Source organism: Lissotriton vulgaris, chromosome 5 (genome assembly GCF_964263255.1).
Source record: "Lissotriton vulgaris chromosome 5, aLisVul1.2, whole genome shotgun sequence".
NCBI classification, from domain to species: domain Eukaryota; kingdom Metazoa; phylum Chordata; class Amphibia; order Caudata; family Salamandridae; genus Lissotriton; species Lissotriton vulgaris.
This window is the reverse complement of record NC_141693.1, coordinates 47,519,725-47,545,082: the sequence shown is the minus strand read 5'-3', so window position 1 is coordinate 47,545,082 and position 25,358 is coordinate 47,519,725. Positions and strand designations below refer to the sequence as shown.

Below are 25,358 nucleotides of genomic sequence, written 5' to 3'. Positions count from 1 at the left end.
CATTTGGATTACAGCTAGGATAAAATTTCAGGTGCATCCTGCAAGGCAATGTTAAGTTTTAAGCTCAGTATCGCATACACATACAATAATACTGGAGGCAAGAATTCCTGGCGGATACAAGCATCTTCGTAACCGTCAATTGTTATTAACTCCGGTTCAGAGGGGAGCTGGTGAGCATCTATTTTTGTATCTTGTCGCCCATATACATATGGTTGTTGTCTACCTTACCATTTCTGCAGTATACACTCAATCAGTGCCAGGTTGATAAAAGACGCCATTCAAAAAAAGATAAACCATACAAAACAAAACAAACTTTCAACTACAACTAAATCTAAACCACCAGAGGTCTGTGCATAAATATGATTGTCATTTAAAGAATCTCCATCAGTGTCTAACAGAAGAGGGGCGGGGGAAGCAGGTCCCAACATAGATAGGGGAAAGTGAATAGTCATGGTATCTAAATAAATACTTCTAGCTATCCGGCCGAGTCGGTCCAGGATGAAATCTAGGTCTGATCCGGTGTGTGTCTTTGTTCCCACATTTTAAACATATCTGCCCAGGGTTCTGCCAGCGGTTTACGGCGTTTTGTAATCCTATCTTCTTGAACAAAGCTTGTTCCTCTGCTCTAGCCCACCGAGTAACATTCTCCTCCCAAGCCACCACCAGCGGGGCATGTTTTGATTTCCACCCAAGAGTTATCTGTAGTCAGGCCAGGATGAAAGCCAAGTCTATAAACCTATGCCCTATTCTCTGTGGCTTGGGTCTCGGAAATAATCCCAGCAGACAAATCTCCGGGGAACACGCTGGTGATCTAGAGAAGACACCATTAAGCATACCCACAATTTTGCACCAGAAGTCTACTAGCTGCCCACAGGACCAAATCATATGGTCGAAGTCTGCATCCAGTTGTTAGCACTGAGCACAAGCCTGGTCCTCCCTGGCATATACCACATTTAACCTATGTGGGGTAAGGTAAGTTCTGTGTATAATGTTAAATTGCACTAGTTTAAAAGCTGTATTCCGGGATATTTTTTTGGGACTGCAGAAAATCCTCCCCCATTCTTTCTCAGTCAATTGTCTATTTAGCATGCTCTCCCATCGCTCTAGCAGTCTAGGCAATAATGGTGAAGCTAGTTCCCTTATTGCCAGATACAACCACTTAACCAAATGCCCTGCCAAACCCAGAGTCAATAGTGCCTGTAGGGTGGGGTGGGTACCCGGTTCATTCTCTGCTATACCCCATAATTCTGTCATCGCCCCTCGAATGATATGGTAGTTTAAAAATTGTCCTGGTGGGAGTTCTTGATATTCAAGAAACTCATCTAACGGTAGCAATTCGCCATCTCTGTAGTAATCACCAACTGTCCGTATGCCCACCTCTTCCCATCCCACCAATTGTCGGTCAGTAAGAGGAGGACCTCTTCCCACCTGAGGGATACCTGTAAGTGGAATCCCGGGTGCGTAGATCAGGGTTCCCTTGGAACGTGCTATGATGGTGCAGTGAGCTAAAAAACGGTGATGGATAAAGCCCTGATCTTTGGACTGGGTAAGAGTGGTCTGCTTAATTCAGACACTCTGTTCATCACCACACCCTTTTCTGAATCATTTTTTTCCACCTTAAGCGTGGAAGGGTATACTCAGATGTGAGTCCCTTGCTCATTGCACCATCAGGATTCAAGCAAGCTGGGCTGAAGACGGCTGAAATGCCAGAAACCGGTCCCCGGAAGCTTGTTTCCTTCCCAGTATAAGAATTGGCTTGGTAGTTTGGTCTGCCCTGTTCCCATGATGCACTGGGCCAGGGTCAGACTAATTTGCATATAGCCAAGTTCTGAGCTGGGATGGTGCAGTGAGCTAAAAAACGGTGATGGATAAAGCCCTGATCTTTGGACTGGGTAAGAGTGGTCTGCTTAATTCAGACACTCTGTTCATCACTACCCCCTTTTCTGAATCATTTTTGTCCACCATAAGCGTGGAAGGGTATACTCAGATGTGAGTCCCTTGCTCATTGCACCATCAGAATTCAAGCACGCCGGGCCGAAGACGGCTGAAATGCCAGAAACCGGTCCCCGGAAGCTTGTTTCCTTCCCAGTATAAGAATTGGCTTGGTAGTTTGGTCTGCCCTGTTCCCATGATGCACTGGGCCAGGGTCAGACTAATTTGCATATAGCCAAGTTCTGAGCTGGGATGGTGCAGTGAGCTAAAAAACGGTGATGGATAAAGCCCTGATCTTTGGACTAGGTGAGAGTGGTCTGCTTAATTCAGACACTCTGTTCATCACCACCCCCTTTTCTGAATCATTTTTGTCCACCATAAGCGTGGAAGGGTATACTCAGATGTGAGTCCATTGCTCATTGCACCATCAGGATTCAAGCAAGCCGGGCCAAAGACGGCTGAAATGCCAGAAACCGGTCCCCGGAAGCTTGTTTCCTTCCCAGTATAAGAATTGGCTTGGTAGTTTGGTCTGCCCTGTTCCCATGATGCACTGGGCCAGGGTCAGACTAATTTGCATATAGCCACGTTCTGAGCTGGGATGGTGCAGTGAGCTAAAAAACGGTGATGGATAAAGCCCTGATCTTTGGACTGGGTAAGAGTGGTCTGCTTAATTCAGACACTCTGTTAATCACCACCCCCTTTTCTGAATCATGCATCTATCCCAGCAAGTCACCGCCACAGAGAGCAACACCCCAATTCGATTAATTCTCTGACGACAATTAAGCAACCTAGGGAGCATAGACATGTGTATAGTCTTAGGGGTAAATGATGATGTAGACAGGTCTCTCCGATCCAACCATCTAGCAAGCCACTGAAGCTGAGCCGCTAGATAGTAGGCCTCAAAGTCAGGGGCCCCCAGTCCGCCCGCCAACAGGAGCCTCATGGTCTGCAGCGACACTCTATTCCGAACACCATCCCACACAAAATCCCGCATTATCCCATCAAGAGTCTGGAACCAGTGTTTGGGCACCACAACTGGCAGGTTGACAAAGTAATATAAAAGTCGTGGCAGTTTTACCATTTTGGCTAATGCCATGCGAGCCATGACTGGAAGTTTGAGCGTACGCCAAAAGGCCACATTCGCCCTAAGTGTTCTCAAGGCATCCCCTAAATTACCGTCAAATAAATCAGTTTGTGTGTGATAAATCTAGCTCCCCAAGTATTTGAAGGAGACCAAAGCTCATTCTAGGCTAGGCGGTAATACTGGTGGCCTCGGGAGAGCGTGTTGCAGTGGTAATATAGAAGTTTTCCGCCGATTCAAGCGTAGACCAGAGAGTCCCGCAAATTCTTCCAATATGCGTATCGCTGTGTGGATCCCACTGAGGCCATCCCGAAAATATATCAACACATCATCAGCATATAGTGATATTATGTGTTCGGCCCCATCGAGGCGGATCCCCAATATACTCCCTTCTTGTCTAAAGAGTTCCGCCAGTGGTTCCATCGCTAGTGCAAAAATCAGGGGCAACAGGGGACATCCCAGTCTGGTGCCTCTATGAATAAGATACAGAGTCGATATTACATGGCCAGTACGCACACGTGCTCGAGGTTTTGTGTATAGAATACAAATCCACTTCTACCATCCTTCTCCCATCTGCATTTTCTCCATTACTGCTAGTTAAAAATCCCAGCGCAAAGAATCAAGAGCTTTTTCCAAATCTATCGCAACTACTAGAGCTTCTGGGAAATTCCCTATATCAAAATGGAATATGACATGGTACAATCGCCGAAGGTTTTTGGAAGTGGATCGTGTAGGGTGTGGGAGGAGCCGGGCAAACATGGCGGCTGAGTTAACTCAGCCAGAGGTGGTCTTTCCCCAGAGATGGCAGCAATGGACTAATATACTTTGAATAACGGACCCGAATTGAGCTCTACCGCCACAACAATACTCCCATAACGGTGCAGAACTTACTCGAGATCCAGTGGGTAATTGTCGTAATCGCTAGGGTCACGGAGCGGCTCATCGCTGGATACTGTGGATTGGAGACGGAGCTGGCCCGGGTCCAGGGCGTTGGAAAGCAGCCGAAGGTAACTCCGATCAATTCTCAGGAGATGGTTACAAAGACGGGGACGAAGGGCAAAGGAGGGTCTGCAGCGGCAGAATCCCCAAGGCAGACCACATCTGAGAACCCGGCAGAATCGGATGTGGTTCCTGCCATACAGGGCCATAGGCAGCCGCGCCTGCGGACGGAGAACACCCAGGATGGAAAGGAGAGGGGTGCGGAAGCGCAGCCCCAGTAACTAAGAACCGCTACTATTGTCGATCTGTTCCGGGGGACTGCAGCGAAGGACCAGACATGTATCAATAAGGAGAGGCTGCCAAAGGACAGAAAATTACCGGTAAGCCACCGTTGGGGGCTGGGGAAGTACAAGAATCTGGTCCCATTCAGATAACTACCTCGAAGCCGTTACTGGTACAAGCTGCAACCCCTATAAACGTAGCAAATGCTGTGGATGTGTGCACTGATGCTTTAGGAGCCGCTGGTACTTGTTCTGTTGATACAAGCAATGAAACTGGGGTACAGCAGGAGGAAAGTTTGGGTCTCCCGGCAACCCCAGATCTAGGGGTGAAAGAAAAAGAAGTAAAAAGGCCCCCCCAAGTCTCATAAGGAGAGAGATGCAGACCCAGATGATTTTTACTCATTCTCCGATGCTACATGGTCCGGATTAGGCTCAGGGCAGGGGTTTAATACTGAGTCAAGTGAGGACGTGGATCGTGTAGGAATAAAACTGTTCTGGTCCTCATGAACCAAGCACCTCATATGAGGCAAGAGCCTAGTCCCCAGCGCCTTGCTCAGTATCTTAAAATACATATTTAACATGGATGGTAGTCGAAACTCAGTCAATTGGGCATGTGTGTTTTTGGTTTTAGGCAGTAGGATCACTAATGTCTCATTAATTGAGGGCAGCAGTAGCTGTTCTTTAAGTGCAATGGCATACACCTGTGCTAGTTTTGGGGTTAGAATATCTACAAAGGTAGCGTAAAATTCAGCAGGGAGGCCATCAGGTCCCGGTGTTTTCCCTCTAGCCATATCTCTGATAGCCACTCTAATTTCTCCTGCTGTAACTGGTAGTGCCAACGAGCTTTCAGTGTCGCCTGTCCAAGCTTGGCAGTCTCAAGCCTTCGAGACATAAAAGGGGTTCACCCTCCCGGCTCACCTCCAGCAACCCATAAAGCGACTCATAATAGGTATGAAACGCAGCTTTACTAGCCCTTGGAGAGGAAATTATCTGGCCCTGTCCATCCATTATAATGGGAATAGGTGTATCCCTACTTTCCGGCCTAATCAACCAGGCCAGCAATCGTCCAGCTTTACCTCCCTCCATGTGTTGTTTCAATAGGTAGGTTTTGAGGTCTAATGCCCTCAATCTATCCCATGTGGAATTATAGAGGCTTTTCACTTCTGCCAATTTACCCTGCAAACAAGAATCACCTGCAATTTCCCTATCCAGTGTCAGGATTTGTCCTTCTAAGTCATCTAGTTCCTGGGTCACCATCCTTCAGATCCCCACCTTCTGTCCCATACAGTGTCCCCAGATCACCACTTTAAACACTTCCCATTCCACTAATGAGGAGCTTGCTGTCCCTTGATTTTCGTCAAAGTAGTGTCCCAAAGCTGCAGAAAGGAGTTGGGGGAAACCATCATCCTCCAACAGCGCTGGGTCTAACCTCCACAAGGGAATGGGGGTCCTCTCAGAGGTGGGTGTAAATTGCAAGAGTAGGGGACTAGGATCAGAAAGGGATCTACCCAGATATTCCTCCCGTCACCACATTGGATAATGTGGCCGAGCAGAAGAACATATCCAATCTTGTGTGTAAATCATATAAATGTGAATAATAGGAGTATTAGCTGCATTGTGTATTTTGTAACCTCCATATGTCCAGCAAGTCCCATCCCGCAATCCAGCTAAGAAGAACCTTCGCCGTACCCTTTAGTGGAGGAGTCGATCTATCCTTCTCCACATCATACACACAATTGAAGTCTTCTCCCACTACTAAGTTTCCATGTGATATTCCTGCCAATTTACCCGATAAATGCTTGAGAAAGGGAAGCTGCTCCCAGTTAGGTGCATACACACTGCATACCGCTATCTCTTTCCCATTTAAAGTGCTGGTGATAACTACGAACCTCCCATCTGTGTCTATTATTTTCCGAGTGAGGGAGAAGGGAACCTCCGGGCGGATCCATATTAACACACCCTTGCAAAGGCCGAGTACGTGGTTGCAAAGAGTTGTCCTCTCCACCTACGTCTGAGTCTAGTGACCTCGATCTCTGAAAGGTGCATCTCCTGTAGGAGGACCACTTGTGCACCCCTGCGTCTGATATAATTTTGGATACTGTAGCGTTTCAAGGATGAACCCATACCTCTAATATTCGACGTTAGAAATGTATACTGCTCCTCCATCAGCATTGCCAGCCATTACCATGTACAGCCCCTTCCTTCCACTCCCCATCTGCCCGCAAAATCATGCCAGACCATCTGGTGTATAACAACAATCCCAACCATAAAACTCCCCAACCCACGAGCGGTCTGACAACTGTCAGCTTCCCAAACTTACAGTAATACCACATAACAGTTACCTACAACAGGCAGTTAAGGCACCAGGCTACGAGTACCAGTGCCTACGGGGGAGCGTGGTCTTCCCTCCCAGGTTATTTAATAGTGAAAGAGGCAGGAAGACGTCACAGCCTGGCGGGCCGTTCCAACCCCACCCAGGTACGCCCACCCAGATGCCCACCCAACCATTCCCCAACACAGCAGAAACATAAAATAGAAAGAGAGAAACATATCACAGGTCACATGAGCTCATCAGCCGTTTGAGGAGTCACTACAGGCATAGAACCACTATCAACGTGTGAGTCATCAGTCTCAGAGTTCTCAGTTCTATATTTCGCTTCCGAGTCCCTGTCCAGGGAGGCGTCTCTGCTACGCATCATGACAGACATGGCCTTCAGTGCTTCAGCTCTCTCTATTGCTGTCTTAGAAGTACTTGGTTTCATTGTGGTATTTCATCTGTCGTCTCCTCAGTCGTTTCTCTTGGGTTACCGATTCAGGTCTGTGTTCCGAGCGCGGTCTGGGATTACCCTCTGTTTTATAGGCCTCAACCCATTCCCAGACCATCTTGGGATCCTCATAGAAATCAGTTTCCCATCTAGCATTATTTTGAGTTTAGCCGGTAACATCAGTGCATACTGAATCCCCTCATCCCTCAGTGCTCTTTTTACTTCCAAAAAGGAGGTATGGAGTCTCTGGACTTCCGGGAATAAGAACACCTTGTTATCATCCACTTTGTAGGGCCCAACTGTTCGTTCTCTCTTTAACAGTAGGTTCCCGTCTCAGAAAGGGAGAAATTTGGCCACCACAGCTCGCGGTGGGCACCCAGGAGCCGGTGATCTGGCTGGTACTCTGTGCGCACGCTCCAAAGTGTAGAATCGCGAGAGTCCTTCAGGCGCCACTACCTCCCGGAGCCAAGTCTCCAGATATTGGGCCATGTACGATCCTTTCACTCCTTGCAGAAGTCCAAGGACCCTTACATTGTTCCTCCTATTGCGTCCTTCTGTATCCTCTGCCCGCCTTTCTAGGACATTGACTCTGGTGGTCAAGTCTCCGACCTGTGCAACGAGGGTCTGATGCGCAGGAGTAAGTGTACCCAAGGATTGTTCGGTTTGTTTCACTCTCTCCGAAAGTTTAGTGTGTTCAGCTCTTAACAACCCCAGACCCACTGCCACCGTACTGATGTCCTGGTGCAGGGTCTCCTTTGTGTCGGCGATAGCATCTAGTATTTTAGCAAATTGTTGGTGGATGGGCACTTCCGTTTGCTCTCCCCCGTCGTCAACTGTTACAGTGCCTTTCGTGTTCTCCTCTTGGTCTGGGGGGGACCTACCTGTTTCCCTCTAGGTTTCCCCATTTGCAACGCGGCGTGGGCTCTTGTGGACGAGTGAAGGCGCTGCTCCCCAGGGGGGCTCGACACACATGTCAGTGTCTCCGGCCCCACCACTCAGTTATCCGATCAGAACTTTCCAGGGCTCTATGTATCTCAGCCTAGGTGGACTATTATTGTGCAACTACAGGGGTATATCTGAGGAATTACCGTTTGTGCCTTCCAGCTCCTGTAGAAAGATCACCTGCAAGGATGAGCTACCTCCAGAGTTATGTCAGCGTCCATCAACTATAGGGCCTCTCAGGCCACAAGTAATAGTCTCAGCGAGAGTACCCCTAAGTGTTGGTACATCCCCCTCAGGGCACTAGCGAGGTACCATGCAGCCACTATGAGTATCCTCCAACCTACCTAGTACCCCTATTCGATGTCGACACAGCGCACTGATGAATACAAACCAATGACCTTTAGTCCATGGGGGCCATTAGGTAAGGGTGAGCAATTTAACAGTCCCACCTCAAGACAGCGGCCAGTCTGTGTGTGTCTTTCCCACTCAGACAGGTACGTCAAGTAAGACAATGAGCAGCGGAGGGCGACGGGTGACAATTTGGGCCCAAATCCTGCAGAAAAGTACTTCATGCAATTTCCAAACTCACTCGCCCCAGGATAGTCCCTCCTCCACCTCACTGGCCAACCCAAAGGTACTCAAGCTCACCCGTTTTTGGAGATCGTGGTGGCGGCGCAAGGAACGGAACCCCCTTCTCATGGAACCGCACTGATGACGGTGAGGGAAGAAGGTCGAGCAGCAACACCTTTCTCAATCGCGCAGATTCTCAACCCTCTCAATTGCTGGGGGAAGGTCCGATATTAGCTGTCTTCAGGCAGGTCCACGTGGCCCCACTCCTCGATCCTGACTCCCCCCACTCCACAAGGCCTCAGGAACCATGGGGATCTCGGCAAGCACTGCAAAAGCCAGCATACGCCTCCCACCGACTGTGGGCCGCCGGTCTACTATCCGCTACGTTCTCTTCAAGCTATGGCGCATCCAACTGATCCTCCGACTTCGCAGCTAAGCGCCCATCTGATGCGCCACCCCAAGGCTGACGATCCTCCCGGTGCCTGTACTTCACTCACCGCTCTTCACTGAGGCCGCAGCGCTTTGTGAGCTTTCAGCACCCGTGTGATGTCTGAGCGCACTTCAAGGCTCGCCGTTCTTGCAGTCCCAAACTCAGCCTCGGTATCACACCAACTTCAGATGTAGTCCGTATTACTTTAATGTGCCTCCAGGCCATTGGATATGCCTGCCGGTCACCGCTGCCGGCCGGTACGTGTGACTCAGTACGATGTTCCGTGGTCCGTTTCTCCTCAGGCCGCCATTTTACTGCAGCGATCTCTGCTTGGATACGGTCATTTGGAAATTCTCAGCAGGTACTTGGGGTCAGCATATGCCAGCTGCCTCTCTAATAGTTCTCATGACGTGGGCCCCCAGTATTGCGCCCCTTGGACTGGGTGGAGTCACCTATATTCAGGATAATTAACCTGGCTGGTGTGGAGCTCTCAGCTCATGCGTCTGCCATAATTGGCTTCAAAGCCATGCCCCACCCCTAGGTGTCCAGGGTTAAAGCCAAGGGCAGTGCCCTGTAGGGGGCCGAAGTATGGGGCACTTGGAATCTGACTAAACTTGAGGTAGGGGAGAATACATTCTTGAGAGCACTGACTAACCTCCCATATAATACTCCGCTAATACAATTAAGACGAGATCAGGGCCTCAATTCAATGACATATGAGACCTAATTGAGGTTGTTACATTATTGGAGAAGGTTGAAATACTATGCAGATCTTGACGACCATCGTGGACCCTTGGAGGAGCTAGTATTACTGGACAGTCATGGTGAAATTAGGTGGTTATCTTATGTCCAAATATTACTAGTACACATCGCCTTTAGGGAACCCATGGGCCTACTCGGCATCCCCGACCTATCTATTCAAGACTACACCTAAGGATGCATTCTGAGACCATGTAAATTCCAGCAAATTCCAGAATGTGTCCGAAAGGTTGCTTAGTTCTCTTTATTTTTATTTTAAACCTGATTTTCAATTTGAACCCTTCTTGGATGTTATTAACCCATTTGCTGCAAAGTCCCTTTACCTTAAATCCCTCCTAGAAACTTTACCATTAATGTCTTTATTATCAAAGTGGAACCATTTAAATTCAATAAGTACTGTATGTCAAGTTTGCCAACAGCCAGAGGAGTCACTAGTGAACGTTATTTTATTCTGTTCTGGTTATACCTGGCCAAGAAAAACATGAATCATCCCTTTTTGAAAGCAATTTGGATGCCGTCTACTAGAGGTTACCACACGGTTCCTCTGTACAGTATCCTCTCAGTTAGTTGCTTTGTGGTATCCTAGTGCCTTCCTTGGAGCAGGTCCATCAGATACAGGGTGCTGGAGTGATTGGCTTTCGAATTATGCTTTCTCTTTGTCTCAGTCTCCCAGTACCTATGTATTTGTTATATGACCCTTAGCTTTGGTGTCCTTTGTTTGTTGTATTTTAACTACATATCTTTTTAAATGCCAATTGTAACTAATTATAAAATATTTTATTTATTACATTTTAAATGTCCACTTCCATTGATCATTTACATTTTGTGATGGCATGACACAGCACCGTGTTGTAAATTGAGTTTGTATATCTTTAGTTTTGCATATGTACTGTATATGTTTATGTACTTTTATGGTTGAAAACTCTGAATAAAGTATTTGATGATTAAATATTTTACACATCTGAAAACAAAATTAAATTAGTTTTCTCTACGTTTTCTCTTATAGGTGATTTAATTAAAGAAAGAGGTAAGTTTATAAATTGAGCAATCATAAATAGATCTTATATAAAAGTAAATCTGAAAGAAACATATTAGTTATAGATTCCTTACCTTAGAATTACCCCCAGGCGCCAGACTGGATCTGGAGAGTTTTTTGTCAGCAGTACCCCTGCACGTCGAAAGGTGGCGTCGGTCAGCTCCGCGATCGTAATTTGCATCGTGGTTGCCGGGATGACGTGTGGCAGCTACTTAGACACCGCACTCGCGCGGTTACATCAGTTCTTTCTTTTTCTGCGCTAGCCAGTGCAGATCAGGGAAGAGCGGTACCTCTAGTACATTTTTGACTAATCTTTTTGCGACTTTTGTAAACTTCTTTTTAGAGTCATATGACACCTGGTGTACGAGGGATGCTCGGTTTCAAGCAATGCAGTTCCTGTAAGCGACTGATTTCGGTGATGGATCTGCACCGCATGTGTCTTTTTTGCCTGGAGCACAACCATGACCACAAGTTGTGCTCTGACTGCCGGCCCATGGCCCCAAAGACTTTGCGGGAGCAGTCCCATAAGTTACTCGAGGTTCGGAAGTTGGCTCCATGCCGCTCAAGGTCCTGGTCCCGTGGGAGGTCGAGGGACCGGTCGCGGAATCTTCATCATTACTCCTCGTCGAAGTCTTTGCACTCAGAGTCAGGTAAGTCGAAGCATAGGAAGAAGTCGAAGAAGCACCGTCGCTCTTCGACTTCCCCCACGCCTGTAGGCTGGCGCAGCACAGGGTGCGAGTGGTGCCAATCCCACAGCTCCGCGTGCAGAACCTCCAGGGTCAACTCTGGGCTTCCCTCCCTTTCCGGGATCGAGCTTGACATGAGATACAAATAGACCCCATCCTCTGCTATGGTACAAACACTGACTTTGTCTGGCCAGAACAGCCCAAGAGGTAAAGGCTGCTGCTCCAGTATCCCTTTCTGGCTTTGAAAACTCTTTTTATTTACCTATAGTCAGCATGCAATGATCCTGGAGAGGTACATCAGGAGCTCCGCAGTGGCTCATAGCTGTTGCAGAATGTGTCAGGAACCCTGGGACAATCCCATTCAGACTTTCCTATTTCCACCACGTTGTCCTTTCAGACGCTACAATTTCAACTTTTTTGGCTAATTTCAGTCTTTTTTAGTTTTTTTTCCTAGAAAGCGTGAAGTTTTAGAGCTGTGAAAAAATACTAGAAATGTCTGCACCATATGCACCTGCTGTCTTGGATTGTATCAAAATGTTATCAATATCTTCTCACTATGATGATCGACATTGGTGCATTTGCAACAATGAGCATTTGTATTATTTTGATATAATCAGCAATCAAATACTATAAAAATCAGATATCAGTCTTTAGCTAAATAGTAGCTTCCCTCCAGGGATATTAAGTCAGAGGTCATGGAGGCTGGTGGCAGAAACCTCAGTCGGAGGCAACTGCAGTCAGAAGTGGCCTTCAGCCGGTTGCTGTTTATGTTCCAGCTTCTGCTGCAACTCTGAGGGGGGCAGCCCAGACGGAGTATCATATTAGCACACACGACAGGGCTCAGAATACCTGGACCTTTGAGTTGTTTTTCATGACACACTCAAAATAACAAATACTGCAGTATAAGGGAAACCTTTGTTGTAATATTGCGTACTTCCTTCATGTGAGATGGGGATCCCCCATTCACTGTAGCTCTTCGGAGTTTCACTTATAATAGGCATAAAAAAGTATTTCCCGCTTCTGTGATTTCTAAGTTTTGAATCCCATGTTTATTTAATCTGTTCAATATAAATGACACAACCTCTTGCAATAGGTATAAATTACAGGGCACAAGTTACAAAACATCTTGTTAACAGTGACGTCCTTTAGAGGGCTTACAGTATCATACATTTCCTATACTAGAACCTGAGCAGTATTTGAGATGTCTAGAAATATTAGGAATGCCTGTACCATAAGTACCTGCTGTGTAGGATTGTTTATAAATGTTAACAGTGTCACTATGGTAAAGGAGTTGGCTCATTTGCTGCTTGATTGTCTTGTCCGATTCTTACTTTAATGTCTGAAAAACCTGTCATTGTTTTCAAAATAAAAAAGTAGAATAAGATAGAATTGGAGGTCAGATGATACAGAAACTCAGATATCGGACCATGCATAAAGAGCGCCTTCCAGCCATGGGTATCGAGGCACATGTTATGTGGCAGTGAGGAGATGTGGCCTTCAGCTGGTGACGGTTTATGTTCTAGCCTCGCACACACTGCTAAGCGGTGATAGAAAATACCTAGGGGCATATTCTCAAGGACGTATCGCCGAGTTATCGCAACTTTAGTGCAGCAAATGTTGTGAGAAGTTTTACGCACCATTCACAAGCTGGTGCTCACAGCCGATATCACCACTTTTCCTGCGGTAGCATCCGCAAAAAACATCGCCACGGATGACACCGGCAACTAAAGCTAATGAGATGCAGAGTAGGCGTTCCCGTGCAAAAAGCAGCGACAACACCACTTCACAACATTCTCAACGACCAACCAGATCTGTGATAAGATCACAAAACATGCGATAAGCAGTGTTCCCATGCAACGTGCATGGCTGCTTGCGCGCCCACGTCTCTTTCTCAGAGCGCGCAGTCTTCTTGTGGAGCGCGCACCCTCAGCAAATCCCGGGAGATCCTTCGCGCTGCCACTTTTATAATGCGAGCGGCGCAAAAAATGATCATTTTCTGGTTCCTGTGACTCCTGCACTTGCTGCATTTCCTTCCTAACGAAGCGCAGCTCGGGGCTGTTGGTGGTCCTTTGTGAAAATATTTGTTAATCGCAGCACCGTAATGCGCTGCAATTAACATAAATATTTTCACAATGGCCCACAATCAGCCCCCAGCAGTGCTTCTTTAAGAAATGCAGCAAGTCAGTGTTTGGCGCAAAAGTATGTCAAAGGCACTTTTCAGGAATATTTGGAGCAAAAGTTTGTCAAAGGCGCTTTTCAGGAATATTTGGAGCATAAGTATGTCAAAGGCGGTTTTCAGGAATGTGGGGCTGGTGGCTGCAATCAAAATGATGCTGACGAAGTTCACATCTCTTTCACTCTCCAAGGCTGCAAAATGTGTCTGCCTTGCAAAAATGTTCCTGTTACAAAGACCCTGCCAATAGAAAAGTTTTCTGCGGGAGGATTTCTTTCCAAAACGTTTTCCTGCAGGAGAACTTTCCGGCTTGAAGTTGGCTTCATGGTTTGCCAATTTGTACAAAAATCTCAAATTTTAAGAAAGTGTAACATCCACAGCACTGCTGAAATCTGAGTTGCCCGGATCCACTATGCTTCCTTAGTACAAGTGTAACAGAATAAATAATATTCAGCATCCGTGAGCACAGCAACAGGTCTTGTGAATATTTCACATCTAGTTCATCTCGGGACACTACGAGGCCGGTGACGCAGCTGGGATCAAAGGGGAGGGGGGAAGAGATCTATGTCTGGGTCAGTTTGCAACAATTAGTCCCCATTTGTCGAAGTTCGCTCCCTAATGCGGCGATGGAAGGCTTATCAGAGGATCTTCGGGCGCGATCAATTCTCCTCCGTCGGCTGCTAATCATTCAGGCCGAATGCACATGCGATCAGCCTCGTGCGCTCAATACTCATTGGGTTCTGGCTGTGCAGGAAGTGCGCGCCAGCATCTCCTTAGTCCTTGCACGTTTATCCAGCGGTGACGTCTGCATGCAATGGAGAGAGGGCATGAGCATGAGGCCCGCTGTGGGGTGTTTAAAGTCTGGGGGCATAGACGTGCTTTACACGCCGTTATTTTGTGGAACCTATTTAAGTAATAACATGTCTCATGCCATGGCTCACGCAGGAGCTCATGCAGGTGCATGCGACAGGTTTGATACTTAAAGAAAAACACACATAAATAAATAAGAATGTAACACATCTCCCTCTTAACAAAATAAAGTAAAAGGGATAAAAAGAAACATAGAAAAACAATATATACAGATAAACATAAATACAATGTTATGCATAAACTTAAGCAGCTGTAAGTTACATATCATCTGTAAACCTTGTAGGAACTTTAATAACTATTTTAGAGACTTTAACTCTATGTGCAATGGAATCATTTGGAACATTTTGTACATATCTTCCTTCCACCTTCCTGTCCACATTATGGGGTTGATGGCATTTTGCCAATCTACAAAAATTCCATATCATTTTTCACTAACAACATCTCCAATAGTTAAAACAAAATCCAAATCACACACTGTGCTGACTTCATCTTGTTTACAAGGTAACCGTGATAAACAATCCGCTGTGACATTCTTCTTCCCAGGCACGTACATTGTAACAAAATTGTACTCTTGTAATTTAGATGTTAACCTTGCAATTCTAGCTGTAGAATTCAATCCTCCCCCTACCGACAAAATGTTAACCAAAGGTTTATGGTCAGTCCTAAGCGTAAACTGGGAACCCCACTCATACAACCTAAAATGCTCTATTGCCCAAACACAAGCAAGAAGTTCTCTTTCGATGACAGCATATTTTCGTTCAGATTCACTGAGAGTCCTTGAAGCAAAAGCAACATTCCACTCATCATCCCCTTCTCTTTGAGAAAGAACACTTCCCAAACCGTAAAGACTGGCATCAACTGTTATTATACATTCTTTGTTCATGCGAAATGGCTTAAGTGTGGGAGAATTTACAATGTCATGTTTGATCTCTTCAAATGCACGTTGTTGCACATCTAACCACTCATACTTTTCACCTTAACGGCTCCATCTTAGTAGCAAAATTGGTTACAAACTTACTATAATATTCACATAGACCAGCAAAACGATAGTAACTGGTCTTTGTTTTCAGGTGCTGGGGCCTTAATGATAGCTTCGACATTCGACTTCTTAGAAACAACACCTTCACCAGAAAGGGAATACTCCACTGATTCTTTAAAAAGGTTACACTTGTGTGCTTTAAGAGTTAACCCACTTTGTTCTAACCTAGTACACACAATGTGTAAGTGTTGCTCATGCTCAACTATATTTTTTGAAAACACTAAAATGTCATCCTGGAAACATTTTACAAAACTATCAACATCTCTGAAAATTTGGAACATAACTCTCTGAAATACAGAGGCAGCGGAAGCGAGTCCAAATGGCATACGTTTATATTGAAATAAACCCTGTGGAGTTATAAATGCTGTGAGTTTCTTGGAGTCTTCTATCAACCTAATCTGATGGTATGCAGACCGAAGATCTAGAGTTGAGAAAATGTGTGCACCATCAAAATAAAGAGACTAATTCGTTAATATTCGGTAAAGGGTGGCAATCAATGACAATATTTGTATTCAAAGCTCTTAAATCCACACACACTCTCAACTTCTGATCAGGTTTTCTCACCAAAACTATGGGAGAAACCCATTCGGAGGACTCAATTGGCTCTATGATATCATCTTTTAAAAGCTCATCCAACATGCTTTTAAGTTCCTCTCTAATGTTAATTGGGACACCTCTAAGTTTTTGCACTACAGGTGTGTGGTTACTCTTTAAAACAATCTTGTGTGAGAAATTCTTTAGTGTGCCTAATTTATCACAAAATACTCCTTTAAAATGATTAATTACCTTACATGCCTTTTCAGAATTGGTGGAGTTACATTCAGCAATGTTGCCAACTAATGAAGTTGATTCCATTAAATTTTCATCACATAAGGAAACTTGTTCCTTTCAACGAGGATTCAAAGTAATACCCAATTTCCATTGGTCTAACCATCCTAAGACATTCACACCTTTTTGTGAAATATACAATTTTATGTTAGTGTTCCTGTGTTTGAAATGCAAAATTATGTGGAAAAAACCAATGAAATCAATTCTATTACCACTAAAACTTTTAGCATCAATATCGGGCTGTTTGAGATCTACCATAGAAAGACTATTAGATAAAGTTACATTAAAATATTCAAGAGAAATGATGGTCCATGGTGAACCTGAGTCTACCATTAAACATAAATCAATTTCAAGAACTTGGAAAATGCATTTTGGGGATTTGAGAACTAAATTTGCATGGTCATCTATATTTGATACCACAAAACCTTCTCTCTCCCCCACGTCAACATCAGAGAAAGTGTTTACATTTTCTTCAGACATGGATGCAACTGCGCCTCTATTTTGTGAAAAAGGACGTTTATCTCTACACATGTTACTAAAGTGTCCAATTCTACTACAGTTCTTGCATTCTTTTTTTAACGCAGGACAACCAGGAAAAGATGCATAGTGTGATCTATTACCACACCTAAAACACATAGGTTGAAAGTTAGAACGTTGTTGTTGGAAATATCTTGGCCCACTAAAATTAGATTTTGATGAGTAATTTGTTGAAAGTTTCTTTGCATCAAACTTGTTCTTAAGTACACAAACTTCCTCTCCTTGAGCTTTCTTAATGGTATCCTTTCTGACAGTGTCCATCCACAAATCTGATTGTTCCTGAGCCTTAGCAGTAGCAATAGTTTCACTAAGATTTGGATTTCCCATGACCCATAACTTATCCTGAATTTTTTTGCATTTTACATGGACAATGATTTGATCTCGTATCATTTCATCAGAAATAGTACTAAAGTTGCAGTGAACACTAAGGGATCTGAGAGCAGTTAAAAAATCATCGAACGATTCATCCTCTTTTTGTTTTCTGGTGTAGAATTTGAAGCGATTTAAAGCAATGCTAACATTAGGTTTGAACCTTTTTTCAAGTCTTGCTAATGCTTCAGAATAAACATTCAAAGAGTCACCACTATTATCAGAAGGTGAAACAATTTGAGGTAGTGATCTGAAAATGACTTGGCCTTCGGATCCTAAGCAATGAAGCAAAATGCTTTTTTTCCTTTCAGAACCCATTCTTTCTCCATCAATTGCTTTCATGTAAGTCAGAAATTCTTCCTTCCATTTGGACCATGGCATAGGAGGATCACCTTTGAGTTGAAGGAATTTAGCTGGTGGGTCAAATTGCATTATGTTTTGTGAAGCGTAATGTTAAAACAGTGAAAATAGGTGTATTTTCCTTTTCCAGTTGTATTGTAAAATTCAGCTAAATAAATTGGCCAAAGAAAGCTGGGTAAAGGATTTAACTTTAAAGAGTAAATGAAAATTGTTTCCAAAAAATGTAAGTAAAATAACAAGAAAATGAAGCTTAAAACATTTGTGCCATAAATAGTGAAAATCGTGAAGGAATAAACTGTTTTGCACTTACTTGTGTTTGTCCGAAATAGCGAAGCGAGAAAATAATAAGCGTTGTCAAGGAAACACGAAGAAACACAAAGAAAATGGCTGACAGCGTCAGCGCGATGACGTAGGGCGTAGCGTCAGCGCGATGACGTAGGAGCGTACTTGCGTGTATGCTTCGTAAAGACGCTTCAAAGATCTCAGGGAGGAGAACGCCAGAAAGTTCGGTACGATGTTCCTTTTTAAATGAAAATAAAAGGTTGGACAAATGTTAAACAGAAAAAATTATGGTTTTTAAAAGAAGAGTTACAGTGCGAAAACCAAAAAGTATAGATGTTTCCGGTATAAATGAAGTATTTCGTCCAATATATTTTAAAATGCGAAGGCGTCAATATTTCTAAAAGAGAAAATACAGCCGCGGGTGCAATCAGAGCACGGAGAAATTAAAGACAGCCGCTGGTACTATCAAATGTACATTAAAATAAGTAAAATAAAACATACCAGGGAAAACTTCAGAAATCGTTCAAAAAGTGAAGGTCCTTTTCCAAGTACCACTCTTACTTCGTGCTGCAGAGTGGTTTAAATCGTCGCCAATTTGTAGGATAAATTCAATGAAGACTGAAGTAGGTTATGCTGGGTTTTAATGCAGCACGGAAATACAAGACCAAGCAGAGCAGTGGCAAGGGTTCAACTGACTAAATTAACACTGTGCATAACCTAACTAACTCCACTGGAATGTGGAACCTATTTAAATAATAACATGTCTCACGCAGGAACTCATGCAGGTGCATGCGACAGGTTTGATACTTTAAAAAAAAACACACATAAATAAATAAGAATGTAACACTCCTCTTCTAGCCAAACAAGGCAGGGGGAAAAGTCAATATCTCAGCCAAAAGCAAAAATAGGTCATCTCAACTACTACAAGATTTTCTTATTCACATAGAGCTAGCCACTGAAGTTCATAAGTATGTATGCTGATAGAACACAGGGTCTAGGGGCCCATTGTGTTATTTGTAGTGTGTTTGGAGTAGAATTTGCTTGCCTGGTTTGAGGTTTTAGCAAGTCCATATGGATTTACCTAAATGGGTTTGTCACTCTGTGTTTTGACTTTGGCGGGTGCCGCTCGAAGGCCCAGAGACAGCAGAGGAGTGAGAACTTCTAAGGAGGCTCCAGTGGGGATTTCGCAGTGCAGCAGAGGGACGTGGACGGACCCTAACGGCGCAGCGGGACTGCTAGTCCCAGGTACCCCAGCGGCTGCTGAGACGCCGCACCTGGGACTCTTCCCGGCTGGCCGCGCCTCTCCCCGGCTTTGAAAACCGCGCCTCGCGGCCCCGCTCCGCGGGAGCCGCTCGAAGGCCCAGAGACAGCAGAGGATTGAGAACTGCTAAGGAGGCTCCAGTGGGGATTTCGCAGTGCAGCAGAGGGACGTGGACAGACCCTAACGGCGCAGCGGGACTGCGAGTCCCAGGTACCCCAGCGGCTGCTGAGACGCCGCACCTGGGACTCTTCCCGGCTGGCCGCGCCTCTCCCCGGCTTTGAAAACCGCCCCTAGCGGCCCCCGCTCCGCGGGAGCCGCTCGAAGGCCCAGAGACAGCAGAGGATTGAGAACTGCTAAGGAGGCTCCAGTGGGGATTTCGCAGTGCAGCAGAGGGACGTGGACGGACCCTAACGGCGCAGCGGGACTGCGAGTCCCAGGTACCCCAGCGGCTGCTGAGACGCCGCACCTGGGACTCTTCCCGGCTGGCCGCGCCTCTCCCCGGCTTTGAAAACCGCGCCTCGCGGCCCCCGCTCCGCGGGAGCCGCTCGAAGGCCCAGAGACAGCAGAGGATTGAGAACTGCTAAGGAGGCTCTAGTGGGGATTTCGCAGTGCAGCAGAGGGACGTGGACAGACCCTAACGGCGCAGCAGGACTGCGAGTCCCAGGTACCCCAGCGGCTGCTGAGACGCCGCACCTGGGACTCTCCCCGGCTGGCCGCGCCTCTCCCCGGCTTTGAAAACCGCGCCTCGCGGCCCCCGCTCCGCGGGAGCCGCTCGAAGGCCCAGAGACAGCAGAGGATTGAGAACTGCTAAGGAGGCTCCAGTGGGGATTTCGCAGTGCAGCAGAGGGACGTGGACGGACCCTAACGGCGCAGCGGGACTGCGAGTCCCAGGTACCCCAGCGGCTGCTGAGACGCCGCACCTGGGACTCTTCCCGGCTGGCCGCGCCTCTCCCCGGCTTTGAAAACCGCGCCTCGCGGCCCCCGCTCCGCGGGGGCCGCTCGAAGGCCCAGAGACAGCAGAGGATTGAGAACTGCTAAGGAGGCTCCAGTGGGGATTTCGCAGTGCAGCAGAGGGACGTGGACAGACCCTAACGGCGCAGCGGGACTGCGAGTCCCAGGTACCCCAGCGGCTGCTGAGACGCCGCACCTGGGACTCTTCTCGGCTGGCCACGCCTCCCAGCCCCATACAACCATATCTCCACCCACTCACACACGCATCGCGGGACGTGCGCGGGCGTCCGCCGGGCGAAGACCGGGCAAAGAGCGGGCCGTTCTAGGCCGTTAGTGGCCGGCAGAGACCGGACCGGGCCACCCCTCTGACGCCCCCTGCCCCCTAGCACCTATCCGCTGAACCCCTAATGGCGACCAGGGTCTCAAGGAGCAAACCTGCTCAACAGGCTTCAAGTACACTAGAAAAATTCTTTCCAAAGGCGAGTGCTCTAGCCAACATTTGCCAGCCAGTCACGGAATCACACCTGGAGTCGGGACCTGAAAGTGTGACCTTGGACCCCGGGGATACCTTTTCTACGGATGTTAGCACGCCATTACTGCTGGACGCCACTCATATGTCTCTAATGGACAGTATCGACCAAACCATTGAGTCGGTTCTCCAGCAGTTAAGAACTCCATCAATCCCCCAGAGGGACATTGACTCCCCACGGCCATCTGGGAGCACTGTCCACTCCACTATTCCGGCCAACACAGGCATAGAGTCGCAGGAAGTGAGACAGGTTGCCCTGCTCACCGAGCCTGCAAGTAGTGGAGTGGAACAACCACCAAAAAGGAAAAGGTCCAGGAAACCAAAGAAGGCAAAAAGGGCCAAAGTTGATACAATTGAGGCAAACTTGGATATCAGCACAGACATTTCGGCCTCCCCTGTCCTTATTTCACCAGGGCCTAGGTCGGACCATATAGACTCCCCAGTATCCACGGCCTTACCATCGCACTCGGGTCCATTTATATTCGGAGGGGTAACTTCCAATAGTACTGACTTGAGAATCATCTCACTCACACACACTCTTAAGAATTTGCTGATTCCTATCTCGGACAAATTGGATGCCATAGAGGCTAGACTCAAGGCTATGGAAAATATTCACAAAAGGAACAGCCATGGGTCAGCTATAAATGCTCCTTTAGTCCCCCGTGATCCTCCTGGGAACAGATTGTCGTCGGTGGCGCTGACCCAGGACTCAAATTTGGTCCCGCGCAGCACAAACGGTGCGCTAGCCCCCCAAACGGTGCCATCCCTAACTCCTAGGCCCCCTGTTCCGGCCCCCAGAAGATCTAAGCCACCCCCTGCTCCTCATTCGAGGGGAGATGAGAACTCCACTAATGGCCCCACTGGCAACACCACTACCCCCCAGGACAGGCGGAGGGCGGTTAATCTGCCCCCTGAAGCGGTACCATATACGGCTATCATGGTGGGAGTACCCGAGCTAACTGGTGACACAAGGGAGCCCCAGGACTCTTTACGCAATAAGGTCATAAGTTGGCTTACTATTAACAGGCCTCTGCCCCCAAATTTGAAAGGTGAGGTTCTGATGGTCAGGAGGATCCCATGGATTGGCCTTACTCCAAAGAACAGGACAGGGGATTGCATTATTGTTAGCTTTAAAAGCCCACATGTTGCCAACTATATATGCAATTGGCTTGTAAGGCCTGATAAGTCTAATATTGAATTAGTCCCCCTCTCACACTTCTATCCAAATGCTTGCAACACGGAGGTGGGGAGGGAGAAGGGGTGGACTAGAGTAGGCTTTGCTGTAGATGGCTCGCGTTATAGACCAAAGCACTACCTACCACCTGTTCCGGTCAATATCACACATTACAATAGATTCTCCTGCCTAGACCAAGTCGACTGATCACAAACTGGGGAGACTCTTCTCAGACCTGGTAAACTAGTAGGGGAGTCGCAAAGCGGTGTGGGAGTGAGAGCCGCCCCTGTAACTGATTGTGGCCCACAGGTTACGCTAAAGAACGAACGGTTACCCCGGATGTTATTCTGGGCCAACATGGGCTTTCACTTAACACTGGGTTTGATGATAGTGCGCGGACTATGGAGGTGGATTGCCCACCCACCACCATGGTCTGTGACACTGTTCCGCTAGACTCACATCCCCCCTCAATTATGGCACCATCTCCTACCGGAGGCCAAGGTGCATTACCACAAGATCTGGGGCTGAGAATTCTCTCCTGGAATGTGGCAGGAATCGCAAACAAGGTAGGCACACCAGAATGGGATCACCTATTAGGTACCAGTGATATCTTCCTTTTCCAGGAAACATGGGCAAGGGAACCCCTAAACAGGAGAGGGTTCGAAATATTTGAAATCCCTGCCAAATGGAGTGGGAGGGGGAGGCCGTCAGGTGGCTTGGCGATCTGGATTGCGAGTCACACTGGGTGTCAGGCGGAACAGGTGCATACGTTTTCGCAGGACATCCAGTGTGTATTGCTTACTTGGCCTGCCAAACCATCGTGGGCTATTGTTAATGTCTACTCGCGACCAGTTGCTGCGCCAAATGAATCACCTACCCTAAACGAGTTGTCTTCCTTCCTGGGCCAACTGCCAGGAGACTCTAAGGTAATACTGGGAGGAGACTTTAATTGTCACTTTGAACCCTTGGAAGGATTACTGGAGGGTGCCCTCACTGCTGAGGATGACTACTGGGGGGTACCACCCTCGTCATCGCCCGCCCCTAAATCCTGGTCCCCTCTAGCAATACAACTCATGTCCCTCACCTTGAACTTCGCACTGAGGGCTTGCAATGGCCGTACCCCTTCCGACATACCCTCGGTGTGTACTTTCAACAGAAGGGGCCATGAGTCGAGGCTAGATTACATCATGATAGATATCACACTTTGGTCAAAAGTCCTCGATTTCAGGGTAATAAATAGGACAGATAGTGATCACAATGCCCTCTGCTTAAACATCCAGCAGCCCCTGCCCCCAGTGGGCCTGCCCGTAGAAAATGGTGAAGAAGACATGGGGGAGTTGCTTCTTACAACAAACAGGCGTCAGGTTAAGTGGGGAAAGCTCCTGAGCTCAGAAGATGCCATTAGCAAGTTATATGGTTTGGCACTCCCGAGGCTCATGGAGGTGGATGTGCTTCTTAATGAACCAAGAACCTCACAATACAACGAGAAACTGGGTGGCATACATCAGGAATTAGTGAGGGATCTGGCGGAGGTATTTTACCCGGTGGCGCCAACCCGAAAGAAAAAGACCCATGTTCCCACCTGGTATACTTCCTCCTGTAGGGCAGCCAAATCTGAGCTCATAGCCGCAATTAAAGAGGGGTCAAATAAGGCTAAGGTACGTGATCTCAGGAGGGAGTATAAATCAGTGATGGCTAATGCCAGGACTGAGTGGGACTGGAACCATTGGCAGGACCTCCATGAAGCCCTAAAAATCAGGGATTCCAGGAAATTCTGGGCCCTGGTAAATAATGGGATGGGGGAACTCAAGGAAGCAATTGAATCCAATATTGCCCCTGCGGTCTGGGAGGCTCACTTTGGGGCACTCTATCAAGACACTAACATCTGCCCAGATAGAGCTGTGTCAGTGTCCATAGGCTCTCAGGACCCAGCTCTGGAACTATCCCTGGGGGAGGTGGAGGCTGCTCTGGAGCACCTATCGGTGGGGAAGGCGCCGGGTCTGGATAAGTTACCCGGGGATCTTTTTAGGCATCACCCGGACATCTGGGGTCCGTACCTCCTTATTCTTTTTAATGCCATCCTAGGAGGTATGGCGATCCCCGGGTCTTGGCTGGGGGCAGAGATTGTACCGATTCATAAGAAGGGGTCCACTCTGCTCCCGGCCAACTACAGGCCCATTAGCCTAATTGATGTACCCCAAAAGCTCTTCGCATGCCTCATCCTTAACCATCTGCTGGATTGGGTGGAGGACAATGACATCATGAGCCCCCTCCAGGCTGACTTCAGAAAGAACACGTCGACCATGGACCAGATCTTCCGCCTCCTCCTCCTTTATTGGAAGACAGTGACGTTAGAGGGGGGAAGACTGTACATGGTCTTCGTGGATCTGAGGTCAGCCTTCGATCTGGTCCCTAGGAGGAAATTATGGGAGGTTCTGGAAAAGCTAGGGGTACCCCCTCAGTTACTCAGCATAATCATTAGGTTGCATGAGAACAACTATGCACAAGTGAGGTGCGGGAGGGATGGCAAGCTTTCATCCAGATTTCCGGTCCACCGAGGAGTCAGGCAGGGCTGTGTCTTGGCGCCGACCCTGTTCTGTCTTTTCATTAATAGTGTTATACTTCACCTTGATAACACTAAGGACAATGATGCCCCGCTCCTGGCAGGCAGGAGGGTCCCGGCAATAATGTTTGCTGACGATACCCTCCTGCTTTCCAAATCCCCCATGGGGATTCAGAGGATCGTGAACGGCTTTGGTCTTTTCTGTCGCCAACACGGGCTGGAGGTGAACACAGAGAAGACCAAGTTCATGATCTTCAATCCCCCCTCCAAAACCAGACCCAATCCCACACTGGGGGAAGTTAGTCTTGAGAGGGTCTCGATCTTCACATATTTGGGGGTAACACTCCAGGAAAACCTCTCATGGGACTGCCAGATAGCTAGATCTAGGGCAAAATTGTCTCAGCTATCGGGTGCAATGCTGAAGGTGGCTAATAAGTCCACCTTCAAGCCTCTGAGCCCAGCCCTGGAAACATATAGGTCCCAAGCCAAGGCAGCAGCCATGTATGGTAGCGAGTTATGGGGACACAAAGCAGGGAAGGCCTTGACAGGAGTGGAAAACAGTTTTCTAAGACGCCTACTTGGTCTCCCGCAAGGCACGCCACTCCTGCCCTTAAGACTAGACTTGGGTCTTCCCTCCATTGCTGAAGATCTTCTGTCAAAACCCGTGAAGTTCTGGCATCGAATATGGACTACTGATGAACTCCGCCATTACAGACAGGACCTTATCCATGTAATGAGCTTGAATGGCAACAACAAAATTCCCTGGCTGGCTTTTATCAAGACGGAACTGCTCAGTATGAACTTGCCAGACTTATGGGAGGATCCAGCGCAAGGCTGCCATAGGATTACCCGTAAAACCCTGGCTCAGATGTATAAGAACAAGAACTTGTCTCACATGGAAAATGCTTTTAACAGTGGCACCCTAACGGCACTCTTCATGGAATCCAAAAATTCTTATGTTTTCGAACCTTTTATGGATTTTATTTTCCCTGTCCTGGCGA

General features: G+C 47.2%; 1 protein-coding gene across 5 annotated transcripts in view; it reads left to right on the top strand.

Moving 5' to 3' along the window:
• The window catches only part of LOC147710105 (butyrophilin subfamily 2 member A1-like), a 440,009-nt gene that overhangs the window by 267,447 nt on the left and 147,204 nt on the right, over positions 1 to 25,358 (top strand). For 4 of the 5 annotated variants that reach the window (XM_086920804.1, XM_086920805.1, XM_086920803.1 and 1 more), the window contains one exon: positions 10,706 to 10,726. The exons of the other annotated variant lie outside the window; for it this stretch is intronic. In XM_086920804.1, coding sequence (XP_086776930.1) covers positions 10,706 to 10,726 — 21 coding nt within the window. The remainder of the gene's footprint in view (positions 1 to 10,705; positions 10,727 to 25,358) is intronic. 5 annotated transcript variants of the gene reach the window in all.